Here is a 14,501-nt window from a genome sequence, read left to right as displayed (position 1 = left end):
TGGACTGAAACATGCCTAAAGACAATTTGGAAAATGTTCTGGCACACCTGGATGCTGCCAGTTAGGGAGGGCTTGGGACACTATTTCAGCAACCATTTCAGTAATAAAGCTCTGATACTTGCTCCTAAACCTGCTTGTGTCCTGTAGTGTGCAACAGCAGTGCAACTGTCACTGTTCGCCTTGGCTGTGTTACTGTTTATCAGACTGACACTATGATAGATCCGCTTTCCTCACTATAGCGAACCACCTATGTATGGCGGAAGCCAAAGCTATGCGCCGGAGGCATCCAGCTTCCAGAAGAAAAAGTCAGCATCTGCAAGTCCATGGACTTCTGGCTTAAGGTGGGCATCTCTGCTGGGACTTGTGCTGCCATCCTGCTGACCGTCATGACTTGCTACTTCTGGAAGAAAAATCAAAAGTAAGTTGTCCACTTGTCAAAAGCAAGTTGTCCACAAGTTGCCCACTTGGCATCAATTCTGACTGTGACCAGAAATCTTCAGTTTAATCGACTCTTCGGGTCAGCAAGCAGAAACCATTAAAACAGTAAATGATGTATTTTATTCATTTCCTTTATTTATGTAATGACATACAGTATGTATGCAAGGATGACTTTATATTATTTGCATAGACTATGCAAATGATATAAACTGATGGAAATAGATATGAGGACATCATTTACAGATGTAATTAACATTTACATTTAATAATGAATTGTCTGAGTAGTAACCTGTTACTTTGCCTTGAAAAAAAATCATTCATTGTGTATGAAATTAATTGAACCTAGTCTCTCAAATGTAGGTTTTTTTTAATATTATGGTACTTTATACAAAGCTCCCATCCTAGTTAACTTTTAAAATAGTTTGTTGTTACTCCTAGTGATTAAATAACTTTTTTAAATAGTATGATGAGTGTATGGGACTGGTTGTGATTGAATGAATGGCCCACTTTTATTATCATATTGCTGTAAATTTTTGTGTTTTTTAACTTCTACGTGGGGACTGGTTGGGGGAGTGCATGGGTATGTATGATTCGGAGGACCTGCCGGGAGACGCGGGGGCCATGGGGATGGTTGAGGGGACCAGAGACACGGGAGAGGGTCGGGGTATTACGGTCGTAACAGGGAGGGGCAGATACGGCGGGGACTTTAGGGCAGGCCATTACCGGGGAAGGAGGGTTCGCTACATTACAGAGATCCCTCCTTCCGGCCCTATGAGTCCCACTCCGAGACCAGATGGCGCAAGTGATCAGGACCCTGGACTCAGGCTGCTGTCGCTAAATGCCAGGTCTGTAGTACACAAAGCTCCTCTCGTCCGGGACTTAATTTTAGACGAGAGGGCAGACCTGGCATGTATTACTGAAACCTGGCTGGGCCCAGAGGGAGGAGTCCCCCTTGTAGAGCTGTGCCCAGAAGGATTTCAGGTGCTGCACCAGCCGAGAGCCCAGGGAAGGGGTGGGGGTGTGGCCGTTGTTATCCGGGAGTCGTTAGTTCCTCGTAGGGTCCCTGCTCCGGAGCTTGTCGGGTGTGAGTCTCTGCTGATAAAGTTGGACCTCAAGGGTCAAGTGGGTCTGCTGTTAACGTACCTGCCTCCCAACAGCGTTGCAGCAGCCCTCCCCTCGCTCCTCGAGTCGGTAGCCGAGCTGGCAATTGAGTTCCCTAGGTTGATGGTCCTGGGGGACTTTAATTTGCCGTCGCTCGGTGAAAACTCTGACGGGGCGCAGGAGTTCATGGCTTCCATGACGGCCATGGGCTTGACCCAAGTAATTCGGGGCCCGACCCATTCGGCGGGGCACACGCTCGACCTCGTATTCCTCTCGGAGCAGTGGATTTGTGATCTTGGTCTGAGGGGTAATGACATCATACCCCTGTCGTGGACAGACCACTGCCTACTGAGGCTCGACTTCCGGAGGCCAAACCCCCACTGTAGGGAGGAGGAACCGACCAGGTGGTTCCGCCCCAGGCGACTCATGGAACCATTAAGGTTCCAGACGGAACTTGGGGTCATTCCTGATTCTTTCGCCCACAATCCGGTAGAGACTTTGGCTGCTGCCTGGCATTCGGCAGCATCAGAGGCCCTAGACCGGATTGCGCCACTACGGCCCCTCCGAGGCGGCGGATCCCGGAGACCTCCTTGGTTCACCGAGGAACTCCGGGAGATGAAGCGCCGGAGGAGATGCCTAGAGCACCGATGGAGGTCCAATAAGTCCGAATCGAACCGAGCAATGGTAACCACCTGCACCAAGGAATACACCAGAGCGCTTAGGGCAGCGAAAAGATCCCATATAGCCACCTTGGTTGCGTCCGCTGAGTCCCGCCCAGCCGCCCTGTTTAAGATAACCCGCTCCCTATTAAATAAAAGGGAGGCGGGGGAACCCTTACAGGGCAGAGCTGAGGATTATGCCCAATTCTTAGCGGACAAAATTGCTCGGTTTCGGTCGGACTTGGACTCCACCCCTGCAGTTCCAGCCGAGGCACAAGAGGATCAGATGGAACACCCCTGGGTTGAGTTTCAGGATGTTACCCCCGGGGATGTGGACAAGGCCATGAGGGCTGTGAGTGCCTCCACCTGCGTACTGGACCCGTGTCCCTCATGGCTGGTTACCAGCAGCAGTGAGGTGACACGAGGCTGGATCCAGGCGGTCGTGACCGCCTCTCTTCGGGAGGGGAACTTCCCCGCCGCACTGAAAGCGGCGGTGGTGAGACCCCTCCTAAAGAAGCCATCTTTGGATCCAGCTGTCCTTAATAACTATCGTCCAGTCTCCAACCTTCCCTTTCTTGGGAAGGTTGTTGAGAAGGTGGTGGCCTTTCAGCTCCAGCGGTCCTTGGAGGAAGCAAACTATCTCGACCCCTTCCAGTCAGGCTTCAGACCCGGTTACAGCACTGAAACCGCTTTGGTCGCATTGACTGATGATCTATGGAGAGCCAGAGATGGAGGACATTCCTCCATCCTAGTTCTCCTTGACCTCTCAGCGGCTTTCGATACCATCGACCATGGTATCCTTCTGCGACGACTGCGGGAGGTGGGGGTGGGAGGCACCGTGTTGCGGTGGTTCTCTTCCTACCTCTCGGACAGGTCGCAGTCGGTGTTAGTGGGGGGGCAGAGATCGTCCCCTAGGCCCCTAACATATGGGGTGCCTCAGGGCTCGGTCTTATCCCCCCTACTATTCAACATCTACATGAAACCGCTGGGAGAGATCATCCGCAGGCACGGGATTAGATACCATCAATATGCGGACGATACTCAACTGTATCTGTCCGCCCCGTGCCAACTCAATGAAGCGGCAGACGTGATGAGCCGGGGTCTGGAGGCGGTTATGGACTGGATGAGGGCTAACAAGCTTGTGCTCAACCCAGAAAAGACCGAGTGGCTGTTGTGTTTCCCTCCCAAGGATTCCACCAATATTCCATCTCTCAGGCTGGGGGGTCAAACTTTATACCCCTCAGAGAGGGTCCGCAACTTGGGAGTCCTCCTAGATCCACAGCTATCATTCGACCACCATTTGACGGCTGTGGCTAGGGGGGCATTCGCCCAGGTACGCCTGGTGCGCCAGTTGCGACCCTACCTGAATCGGGAGGCACTCACAACAGTCACTCGGGCCCTCGTGACCTCTAGGCTGGAATACTGCAATGTGCTCTACATGGGGCTGCCCTTGAAGAGCATCCGGCGTCTTCAGCTAGTGCAGAACGCAGCCGCGCGAGCGATAGTGGGTGCACCGCGGTTCACCCACATTACACCTATCCTCCGCGAGCTGCGCTGGCTGCCTGTCGACTTCCGGGTGCGCTTCAAGGTGCTGTTAATCATCCATAAAGCCCTACATGGTAGTGGATCTGGATACTTGAGAGACCGCCTTCTGCCAATTACCTCCCTGCGACCAATAAGATCACACAGATTGGGCCTCCTCCGTATTCCATCGGCCAGCCAGTGTCGGCTGGCAACTACAAGGAGGAGGGCCTTCTCAGTAGTCGCCCCGACCCTTTGGAACGAACTCCCCGTGGAGATTCGTACCCTCACCACCGTCCAGGCCTTCCGCGCAGCCTTGAAGAACTGGCTAGCCCGTCAGGCCTGGGGATGAAGATAGTTGCCCCTCCCGAATGATGAATGCATGTTGGTTACTGTTTTTATTATATGTGTCTTTGTTATTGTCTGTATCTCCCCTTCCCCGATTTTGTGTGAGCCGCCCTGAGTCCCCTCAGGGAAAAGGGCGGCCTACAAATCTCAATAAAATCATAAAATCATAAAATCATAAAAAAAAAACAATTTTGAACAATACAATAGACAATAACAAAGGCTGCAAGTTTTCAAATATTAATATTTTGCATAATGGCAATGTAAAAGTATGTAAAGTTACATGAAGGTTATTTTTTTTTAATTTCAGCCATTACATACTTGTATTTAATATAATGTATTATATGAATTATGTTAGGCTATCAATTTCTCAGAGATTTATTTGAAGCAAACTAGAAAATTTGTAACAAATAAATATTCCTTGGTTTCTCGAAAAAAGTGGGGGGGAGAGGGGGGGGAGAGAGATGACTTTATAATAAAATCCCTTTTTAGCATCTGTAATACCAATTGAGGCTTGTGTTGCTTTGAAATAGAGAAACCAGCATTGTCTTCTCCAGTCTTAGTGCTTTGCATGCAGCCCTCATGTTCCATTTAACTTAGCCATTGCTGAGGATTCTGGGAGTTAAAGTCCAGATGTCAGGAGAATCACCTGGTTTGAAGAAAGCTAGGTTAGTCTAGTTTAAAAAGAAAACATGTTAAAAAAGAGAAATGGAAAAGACATTGATAGAGTAACTCAAGGATGCAAAAGAATCCAAATCTGCTTTACAAATATAATCCATCCATCTGATTCTCACATGTCTGTATCTTTTTTAGGTTAGAGTATAAATACTCTAAGCTGGTTATGAATGCGAGTTCTAAGGACAGTGAACTACCTGCAGCTGACAGTTGTGCCATCATGGAGGGAGAAGATGTAGAGGACGACCTGTTATTCACAAGCAAAAATTCTTTTTTTGGAAAAATAAAGGCATTCACTTCTAAAGTAAGCTGGGAGGGAAAGCGGGGAGGGATGGGGAAGTAGTTTTTATAAGTGTCTAGAATGAAAGTTCAGACCTTTGGTTTAGTTCCCGTGTTTATTTAACCCATCTGTCATATTTAATTTTGAGTCCACTCTGAGTTACCTTTTCTAAATTCAGCTAATGTATGAAGTATTCCAGGATGTGCATATGTCTTTTTGTAGAAGCTATTTTTTTAAAAAAAGTGGCTATTTGTAATTAATGATCTTGGCTACCATAGGCTGCATACTGTACAAGCCTCATGAGTCAAGCCAATAGAATTGTGTTGAGTGTTTCTTCTCTCCCCTGCTAGTATTTCTGGCAGAGATGAGTAACAAAAGTTAAAAGGGTCTTTCCCCATCCATCCCAATAATAACTACATTAAATTTTCTAAGATGCAACAGATCATCACCAATAATAGCTCATATAAATCTGGCAAAATACTGCAGTGACATCCCTATTATTATGGGATAAATCTGTGAGTATCATCAAACCTCAAAGCCTCTCCACATTTACTGCTATGTTTCCTATTGTTCTAACTTACATTCTAATTTAATGGTGCATTGTCGTTTAATGCTTATTTTCTAATGTGGCTATTTGTTTTCCTATAGGCTTCTCTTAGGTACAGTCAGGCATGGCAGGACTCTGTGTGTAGGGCTCTTCTCAATAAACTAAGAGGAAGAATCTTCCAGGTAGATGGAGATCAAATGTAGATACATGTAAAAACAGGCCACCTGATGGAGAGTGTGCCACAGTCAAATGTTACTAGGTAGTTTAACAGCACAGTCTGTGATCTCTGGCTGGGACATAGAAGGCCAAAAGTGTGGGGACGGCTAGTCTGTGCCTTTTAAAATCACAGACTCTCTGTTCTTAGAGATCAATATCACAATCTCTATTTCTATTTGAGGAAATTGTGTACTTGAAGACATCTAGTAGTACAACCTTTTCAAACCTACGCTGCAGAAGTGTTGAACTACAATCTTCAAGAACTCCCAGGAAGCATGGCTGTTAACATAGAATTATTGGACTTTTAATGCAGTGTAGATGGAAGGGGCAGAATAGGGAAGGCTGCACAGGAAACTTCAAAGTCTTACTGCAAGTACAGGATTGTAAGCCCAGAAAAAGATGTGAGGCCCTGGCCTGTCACTGGAAGAAGTGAGTGCTTGTTAACACTCTTCAGAGTAAGACTAATGAGTGTTTTATGTTACTTGCTGGCCTTTTGCTCAGATACCTCATTTGGGAATTAGAGCCCCGGCTCTATACTTTCCATGAAACTAGAGAACCAAAGCATAGCATTGAACCTGGCTCTAGATGCTTAAATCCCATGAATGCAATAATACATGAGAATTTAATTCTCAGATGAAAACTCCTCCTCCCCAATTCATGAGAGTAGAGGGAAACTAGAATATTTTGGGTTTGCCCCCAATGATGATTCAGCAAAAATATGCACTTAAGTATTTAGCAAGCCATTTGTGTGCACAGGCAAATGTTGACTGCTCCTCACCTCAATTTTTCTTCTCATCCATTCTGAAGTAATGACCTACTCATGGTTATTTCATGGCACAGATAACTGTGGGTGCAAAGCCCCAAGTGAGATGAATACTGAAGAGAAGCTTGGCAAAGTGTGGCATTGGTCCTTTCTTATTGCCTAGCCCCTTTAACCACTGTGTGCAAAAGATATTTAAAAGCTCTTACATTCTTCCCATCCCAGGTGCTTCATTTGAATGCCCTGAGATCCATCAGTTTGCTTCCACACAAGGGACCTTTAGCAGTGCTGAGGATTGTTCCTCTGCAATTCAAGTGTAGAGTTCTCCATTCATATTCATGGGTCATACCTAAACCTTGGTTATTCAGAAATATTATCATTCTGCATTTGCAACACCACCTAGAATTGAAGCCCTCGGTCTGCAAATACCTTCTTTTTTCTTTCAAAAGCTACTTCTGTTAAGCAGTCCTTTGCTTAAGTGTTTCTCATTCATTTCTCTCCTCAGCAGTTCCAAACTGATTCTTAATTACCCCCTATTGCTTTTTATATTTAAAGCAGTTGCTTGCTCCTTTATTTTTTATTTTAAAAATGCAATAGGGATCATTTGAAACAGCTGAACCAGGAACTAAAAACTGAGTATTTAGAAAACAAAACATACTAAAATCTGGGGCTGACAACAGCTTCATTTTTAATATTAGTAAATTTTATTTTTAAAAAATGATATCACTCTCAAGAAAAGGGATTGTGAAAAGTATCCAGTGCTATTCACAAGCAGCTAAACTGTATCTTTAACTGCAAGCATCCTCAAATGGACCCTTCTTTGGCCCTCAGTGCACTGATACCTCCCAGTAGAAGCAAAATCATGTGTGGACATCTGGGGAAGAAACATCAAAAGCAAGTTTCTGGTAAGAATCAGAGAGTCTTCAGTTGCTATTGAATGTTCCTCCCATGTTGGAATATGTTCACAATAACATGGAGGCAACTGGTAAAGAAATATTAGACTCACTACTAATGTTTTGGAACTACATTTATTGAATTCCCAGCTTGCTTGAGCTTTGGTATACTGCCTGGGAACTCTGGAAGATATAGTCCCTGTACATCTGAAACAGGTGTACAGTTCCTATACACCTGAAACACTTGTTTCACCATAAGTTCTTATGGGAGCCATTCTCATGTTCTGAGAATATAAGGAGCAGGATTGCATTGTTTGCCCTTTCTGTGTCACTAAATAAAGGGTTAGGGCAACATTTCACCTGATTCCTATAAAAATAGGACTCTGACAAAGTATAGAAAATCTTTACGTATTCTAGTTTTATTCACATCTCCTTTCTGTATTATTTTTAGAGAACATCTGATGGTTTTGATTCTGTGCCCTTGAAGACCTCCTCTGGCACCACCGACATGGATCTTTAGAAGTGGTTTGCCTCTCCCTGACCTTTCCTGGAGGAGTTCTTGATTAATACTGGCACTTTGATGAACTTGCCATGTGGCCTTATTGGAATATCTTTTAACTTCAGCTTCTTACTGTACTTTTTTAAGTCAAACATTTTAACATTCCTCCAAAAACAAACTGTGCCAAATATAATTGTGCTTTTAAAATTATGTGTAGATGTATATTTGTATGTTTATTGCATACAATGTGCCCACTTTTGTGATAAAGAAAAACATCCCACAAAAAGTTGTTCTCCGCAGTAAAGCTAGTGACATTATACACATTTTCTCTTTGACACTGTAAAATTGTAAGACACTGTAAAATTGATTTAAAGTCATGTCACTCTGCTAAGACAAACTGCTTCTCTGAGTCACACAAATTGCACCAAAAGGTCTTAGTGTTAAGAAGAATGTGTAGAATTGTGCTGTAAAACTTTCCATCTGCTTTTTGTAGTTTGCTACAAACGTCCCCTCCAAGGAAGCTACTATAACAACAGTTACATCAAACAATTTCCCTCTCTAAATATTTTACTGTACTGTTGAGGATTCCTCAACAAAGCAGGCCTGCCTTTCCCTGTCAGGATACCTGGCTATTCTGAAGATGTCTCTAATTTCAGTTCTTTTATTATAAAAGAACAAAGAAAAATATCTGCATTTGAAAAGACTGTTATTTGCTTTGCTAATGACCCTTCAGGAAAATGCATTGTGGTCAAGGACTTGTGCTGATGGTGCACCTATCATGACAGTAGCATATGTGAAGCTCCATGGCCTAAGGCCTTTTCTGCCACATCATGCAACTCAATCAGATTAGGATTCCAGATCTCATTCCTAAACTCTGTGAGTTGTAAATATTACAACAATGACTGCAATGATAAAGAAAAACCTCTAAACATAGCAAACCAAAATCAGGGTATTATATATTGGAAAAATTCTGCATCGCATCCAAGGTTAGTGGAACAGCTTTAGAAACACGTTTCCAACTCTGAATTCAGATGTCCATTTTAAACTTATTCTCACTGTTTGTAGGAAACTATTGAGTCTGTTTAATATTTCAGGCAATTTTCCTGCCCTAACTCCACCCAGAAAAGCTTATCCATTAGGACAGGTTCCTGTCACATAAGACTCTTCTGATTTTCTTGCTGTTTTCAGTGCCTTCTAAATTGTAAAGAGCTTCTCCAATCTGGCACACTTCAAAGATATTGGCTGGCTGGGGATAATGGGGTTGTAGCTAGAAGTCATCAGATCATAGAAGCTGCCTTAAACTAAGTACTACATGAATTGTTTTGAATGAATACTTAAGGCCACAAAGGACAATGCAGGAGACCTGAAAACAAGACCTGCTGACATGAGCTTCAACTGTATGTTAAATGACTTATGAGTGTTAACACAGTGAAAATGGCCCAAAATAACATGAATATTTTAAATTCAGATGTTCTGATTTTACCTTGATATTATTCTCTTTCAGAATTTTTCAGAGCGACTAGCTAGAGATTATGTCCTCCATTACACTTGGAAAAGACTAACAATTTGGGCTTTGGTATTCAGGCACCATCTAATAACTGGCAATTACCAAGTTAAAATTGACTGATTTTGTTGCTTTGTTTGTTTTGGCAGGTTAGAATAACCTTCAGGGTTCTGTTTGCAGTTAAACAGAGGACTATACAAAAACCAAATCCATTTTTTGACAGTATACTTCTCTACCTCAGAAATAATTCCCACTGAATTCAGTAGGGCTTTCCTCCAAGTAAAAGATCTCCCTTAAATCCCTCTGAATGTCCAAATACTCTGTAAAAGTAAAAAGAAATGTAGAACTTTTTCAAGTATGTACTTAAAGTACCCCCTAGTATAGATTGCTATCCATATTGCACTTGAAACATATCTTGAAAGTAGTAAATCCATTCTTATATAAAGGAGCGCTTGAAAAAATGATAACTAGCCATTACATGATTTTAACACTCCATTTTTTGTTTAAAAAATGTTTAATCAAGCCTTCCCAATCAAATGTTTTTAGATGTATTGGAACCCAGCCTGTATAACAGGATGCTGCTGCTGACAGTAATGGGAATTGTATTCCACCACATTTGAAGGATACAATTTCGTGGAAACTTGGTTTAAGCCATTTTTGCCAAATCAGTTAACAGGACTATTATAGTGTTTGAAATGGATTATATTTATTGGGATACAGCTATACTAGTTCAAGAGAGATAACCAATATTGCTTTAAAATGAGACAAGCTAAAATTGAAAAATACTATAATCCTAAAGATCAGCATATTTTGCGGTTAAAAAGCCTAATAGCTGTTGCTATGGCAGTAATTGAAAAAAAATGAGACTGTGACAGCCTCTTAAAAATGATAGAGATGAGAAAGCAGAAATTGCTCTGAGAGTATAGTTAGCAATTGTGCTTTCTTACCCAGTAGGAAACTGTGCAATCAGATCTGAATGAATCAGTTGTTGCTAGTTGCAATAATTCAAGATATTCTATACAATTCACAATATGTGAAGTTAAATGTAGTTTCTATTATGGCTTGCCAGTTATTTGGCAATGTCTGTAGTGATAGCCATGTTTTGGAACACTCAAGAGGCACATATGGTAGGGCAAATTCATTTTATGGGGTAGTTATAAACCTTGCATACCAGAGTGATTGTCGGCATAATAACATTGACTAGAACATGTGTTGTAATGGAAGGCTCCCATAGTACCTGGACTGGTTTTCCCCAATTGGACTTTAGTTATTTAAACAATAGATAAAAGCAAGTCTTGTCTAGGATTACCAAATCAATTTGGCATCAAGTTCCTGATTTTTTCTATCTATGTCAGAGGATGTTCCAACTTATTTATTTTGCTGAAAAATGTACATAGGAAGGAAGGCTGGTGAGGGGGGGGGGGCTAATATTGGAAGGATGAGAAATTGGGACTTTAGGGGATACTAAAGAAAAATTACCCTTTGGTATTGCCATTTGCAGAAATTAAACTGCTACTCTAGCACTGTATAACATTAAAGTATTCTGGAAAGGACAAGATATATATTATACACACACACACATACACACACATGGCATTATGGGACAAATTTATCAGTGATCATGAGGGTAACTTAGGAAAGTTTCTTGCTGCTCAGGGTCAGGAAGATATATTTTTTAGTTTCAAATGAAGCTCACAGGCATAAAGAAAGGTAGGGCTGGTATTAGGTTAGATAGAATACAGTATAGTTTGCAATTTAAAAAGATATCTAACTGGGCCTATATGCCCCAATGAAACTTCTCCTATTCAACTTGGAAAGGCCTATAGTTTCAACCTCTGTTTCTTTTTTTTAAAAAAGGAGACCACTTAAATTTAAACCATATTCAAAACAGCAAAACCATCACTTGTATTAAAATGTACAGTAACAGAATGGTGCAGTGTTCCTAATTATTCAAAAGAGATGCTCTGAAGTAAAAGGGAAAGTAGACAGAGCATTAGTGTAGGACTCCTTAAAGCAGGGTTTCTTACATTGTGTGGCTGCAGGAGAAACTTTTGGGTAACTGCTTTAATGAATCAGAGAGAGAGGTGGATCTAGATACCTGCACATTTCAGAGCATCACTTCTAAATAATTTAACGTTCATATTATCAACATCATCAAAACATATTTCAGTAACTTAACTGTAGAGGATCAAGAGGGGAAAGAGGCTACACCACTAATAATGAGGACAGGGCTGCAAAGCTATTCTCAAAATGTATGTATTTATTACATTTCTAAATGATGTGTCATTTTCTTCTCTGTTTTAAAAATTAGATGTGTTGTGAAAGTAATCTTTTAAACACACACACACACCCCAAATACTAACTTTGTAGGAATCTTAGTGATAGCAGCAGTCTAAACAAAATAGCATACTTGAAGCTTTCCTTTGGATTTGTGTATGCAACTTAACATAATTGATCACATTTAGTAACAGTATGTTGCTAAATATGTGTTTTGTGTATGCAACTTAACATAATTGATCACATTCAGTAACAGTATGATGCTAAATATGTGTTTTAACACAAGGAGGGGAAAAACACTTGGTCCATTTAATCAGTAGCCATTAAAAATATATGAATGGCTCATATATAATAAAATACCAAATCAGAATTTGTAAACATTAATTGTGGTTTGTTGAACAAGCCATAATTGTCTGGTGTATATTAATTGCAAAGCCATACTGGATGCAACCACACATCATAAGAAAAAAAAATCACATTATGGCTTTTCTACTATGTGTAAAACAAGCCATTGAATTATCCCATAGTAGAGCTGTGAGCAATAGGAATATTCTTTTTCAGAAGTATGGAAATGGACCTTGAACAGCAGCCATACTTCTTAAGATTCAGAAATGCCCTTTTCTTAGATTTTTCTAATATTTTCTCAAAAGATATTAATGCTGTCCACTGGTTAATTATATTTATTCTTACTTAATGTTACATAATGTAGAGGCTGGGGAACACTACTGTATAGCATTTAGATTTTCTGATATATCATCTATGAGAATGTGGCCCAACTGTAATTCATGTTTGTAAATTTCATTCATGTAAGACAAGAAAAATACTTTTGTCTATTTAATAGCGTAACAGCATTACTGTTTTGTACTGTTGTGATTTATTATGCTGAGGGATTTTTGCTTCCACAACATTTTTGTACATGTTTGGGGTTTTTGAAAGAAAGTGTAATCTTTTTAATATATGATTAATAATATGTCAGATATTTTATTATTCCAGTAGTAATCTTTAAGGACTTTTCAGAGCATGGAGGAATCATAAAAATGCTATTCAGGGACTACAATATGATACATTTCTTAAAAATATGACAATGAATTTTTGCAATGCTGTATAAAATTGATTTAATTATACTTATAAACCTGTGGGGAACTTTTCTGCCTTGTGATGATGAACTGCAGCTTATTTTGTTCTATGTGCATATTGGGCTGGGTTCTACTTATAAGGTCAATACAATTTTATAATTAATGGAGACAATATTGCATGTGGATTTTTGATTAAGGACTAATGTACTGTTATGACTTTTGATGTGAGCTGTCAGCTTTTTTTTGTTCATTTTAGATGAACTGAAAAAAAGAGATCAAGAAAAGCTTCTGATCTCTATTTAATCAACTTTTATAATGTTATTTAGTATTCAAGCTATAGAAAATAAAACAGGAGCTGCCCTGCACCTAATATCTTACCTACAATTGTAGGATCTCAGGTTTCTCTGGGCCTATGTAATGAAAATGCCATGGCTAGGGCCTTTTATTTGCTAAGTGCAGCAGTTATTACACAGCTCAACCCAACTCAAGATAATTTGAGAACAACTAGGAGCAAAAAGACAAAACCAAAACAGAAGATATATTTTGACTCCACCATTCTCCAATTTGTTGGCCCAAAGGTGCTTTTTGCCACTCCCCGCCCCCCCAAAAAGCCAACTGGACTTTCTTAGATATAAAGAAACATGACTAGGATGAATGAGGATCTCCATTGACATTTCTTCAATGATGCATTGCACTGTCATCTCTATCTAGCAGGAAGATTGCTAGCCTGTGGAAAGCTGAGAAATAGCCACTGAATCTCCATTCTATGGAATACATCAGCAGCAATCCTTTCTGTGTAATATTTAACTATACATATGGTAGAAACCTATTTTCTAATACATTTTTTGGATCAATTGCATGATAAATGATACTGGAATGGGTATAACGTTATTTTCATTGTGGCAGTACCTGGGATGAAATATTGATAAATCATCTTCACAATAGGTCCCATCCAAACCTATTTGGTTTTCAAGTAAAAGGCAGGTTAGACCAAATTGATGGCTGGCAGGGGTAGTCATCCTGCAGCTGGCCAGACACACAACTACTTGCAGCAATCCTGGCCAGCATTCAGAGAAGAGCTGGGAGTTACAGCTCAGCAACATCGGACCCAAGGGCTGCAGATTGCCCTTCCTAGCCCTTCCTGTGGCTTTCAGAAGATGATGCGCCATTAAAAAGACTGGTCACCCAGATTCAGTTTACGTATTTATTGCATAGCATTCTACTGTACAGTTTACACATTTGTTGTATAGTGACAGAGATAGGGATGCTTACAAGTTAGTCTTAAAAGTGTAAAAGTCCAAGGTTTCTTAATTACGTTCTTTTATAAATAAAACATCCTCCAAGAAAAAGGAAAAAGAAGTGCTTTAACATGAGAAGGGTTTTCACCAGCGCACCACCCCACTCATCTTGCCCGTCCATAATAGCCACCAGAGGCAATTTACGCGGATGGTGTGAGCTTTGAAGTCAGGGAGAATTCCTAAGCTTTCAAGAAACCATCCCTAAGTTTGCCCGTTCCCAAACTTCCCCTAAACCTTCGCTACGGAAGGCGTGAAGCTGCCTGTAAAAGCGGTTCTCGTTGCAGGAAGACGCTCCCTTGGCCGGAACCTCCTGGGAAAAGCGCCAGGGAGCGCCCCAGCTCCCTCATCCACGCCCAGGCAGGGAAATTTCTTTCAGGCGCGCGCGCAGTTCCTTTCCTCTGCGTCTCTATTG

General features: G+C 41.3%; 1 protein-coding gene across 3 annotated transcripts in view; it reads left to right on the top strand.

Moving 5' to 3' along the window:
- The window catches only part of ELAPOR1 (endosome-lysosome associated apoptosis and autophagy regulator 1), a 61,957-nt gene extending 49,083 nt beyond the window's left edge, over nt 1-12,874 (top strand). The window contains exons 20-23 of one of the 3 annotated variants that reach the window (XR_001313566.2): nt 240-418; nt 4,878-5,043; nt 7,374-7,447; nt 7,887-12,874. Coding sequence is in view for 2 of the 3 variants with exons in the window: in XM_087719884.1 (XP_087576010.1) it covers nt 240-418; nt 4,878-5,043; nt 5,668-5,748; nt 7,887-7,955 (495 nt within the window). In the remaining variant the exon portion in view is untranslated. Of the gene's footprint in view, nt 1-239; nt 419-4,877; nt 5,044-5,667; nt 5,749-7,373; nt 7,448-7,886 lie in introns of all 3 variants that reach the window. The other 2 variants (XM_087719884.1, XM_014066833.2) reach the window with 2 other exon arrangements.
- The last annotated feature ends 1,627 nt before the right edge of the window (nt 12,875-14,501 follow it).

This window comes from Thamnophis sirtalis, unplaced genomic scaffold (assembly GCF_051295495.1).
Source record: "Thamnophis sirtalis isolate CommonGarterSnake01/CBP01778 unplaced genomic scaffold, rThaSir2_p1.2 scaffold_7, whole genome shotgun sequence".
Lineage (NCBI taxonomy): Eukaryota > Metazoa > Chordata > Lepidosauria > Squamata > Natricidae > Thamnophis > Thamnophis sirtalis.
The sequence above is the reverse complement of the archived record's forward strand: the minus strand, read 5'-3'. Positions and strand labels throughout refer to the sequence as shown.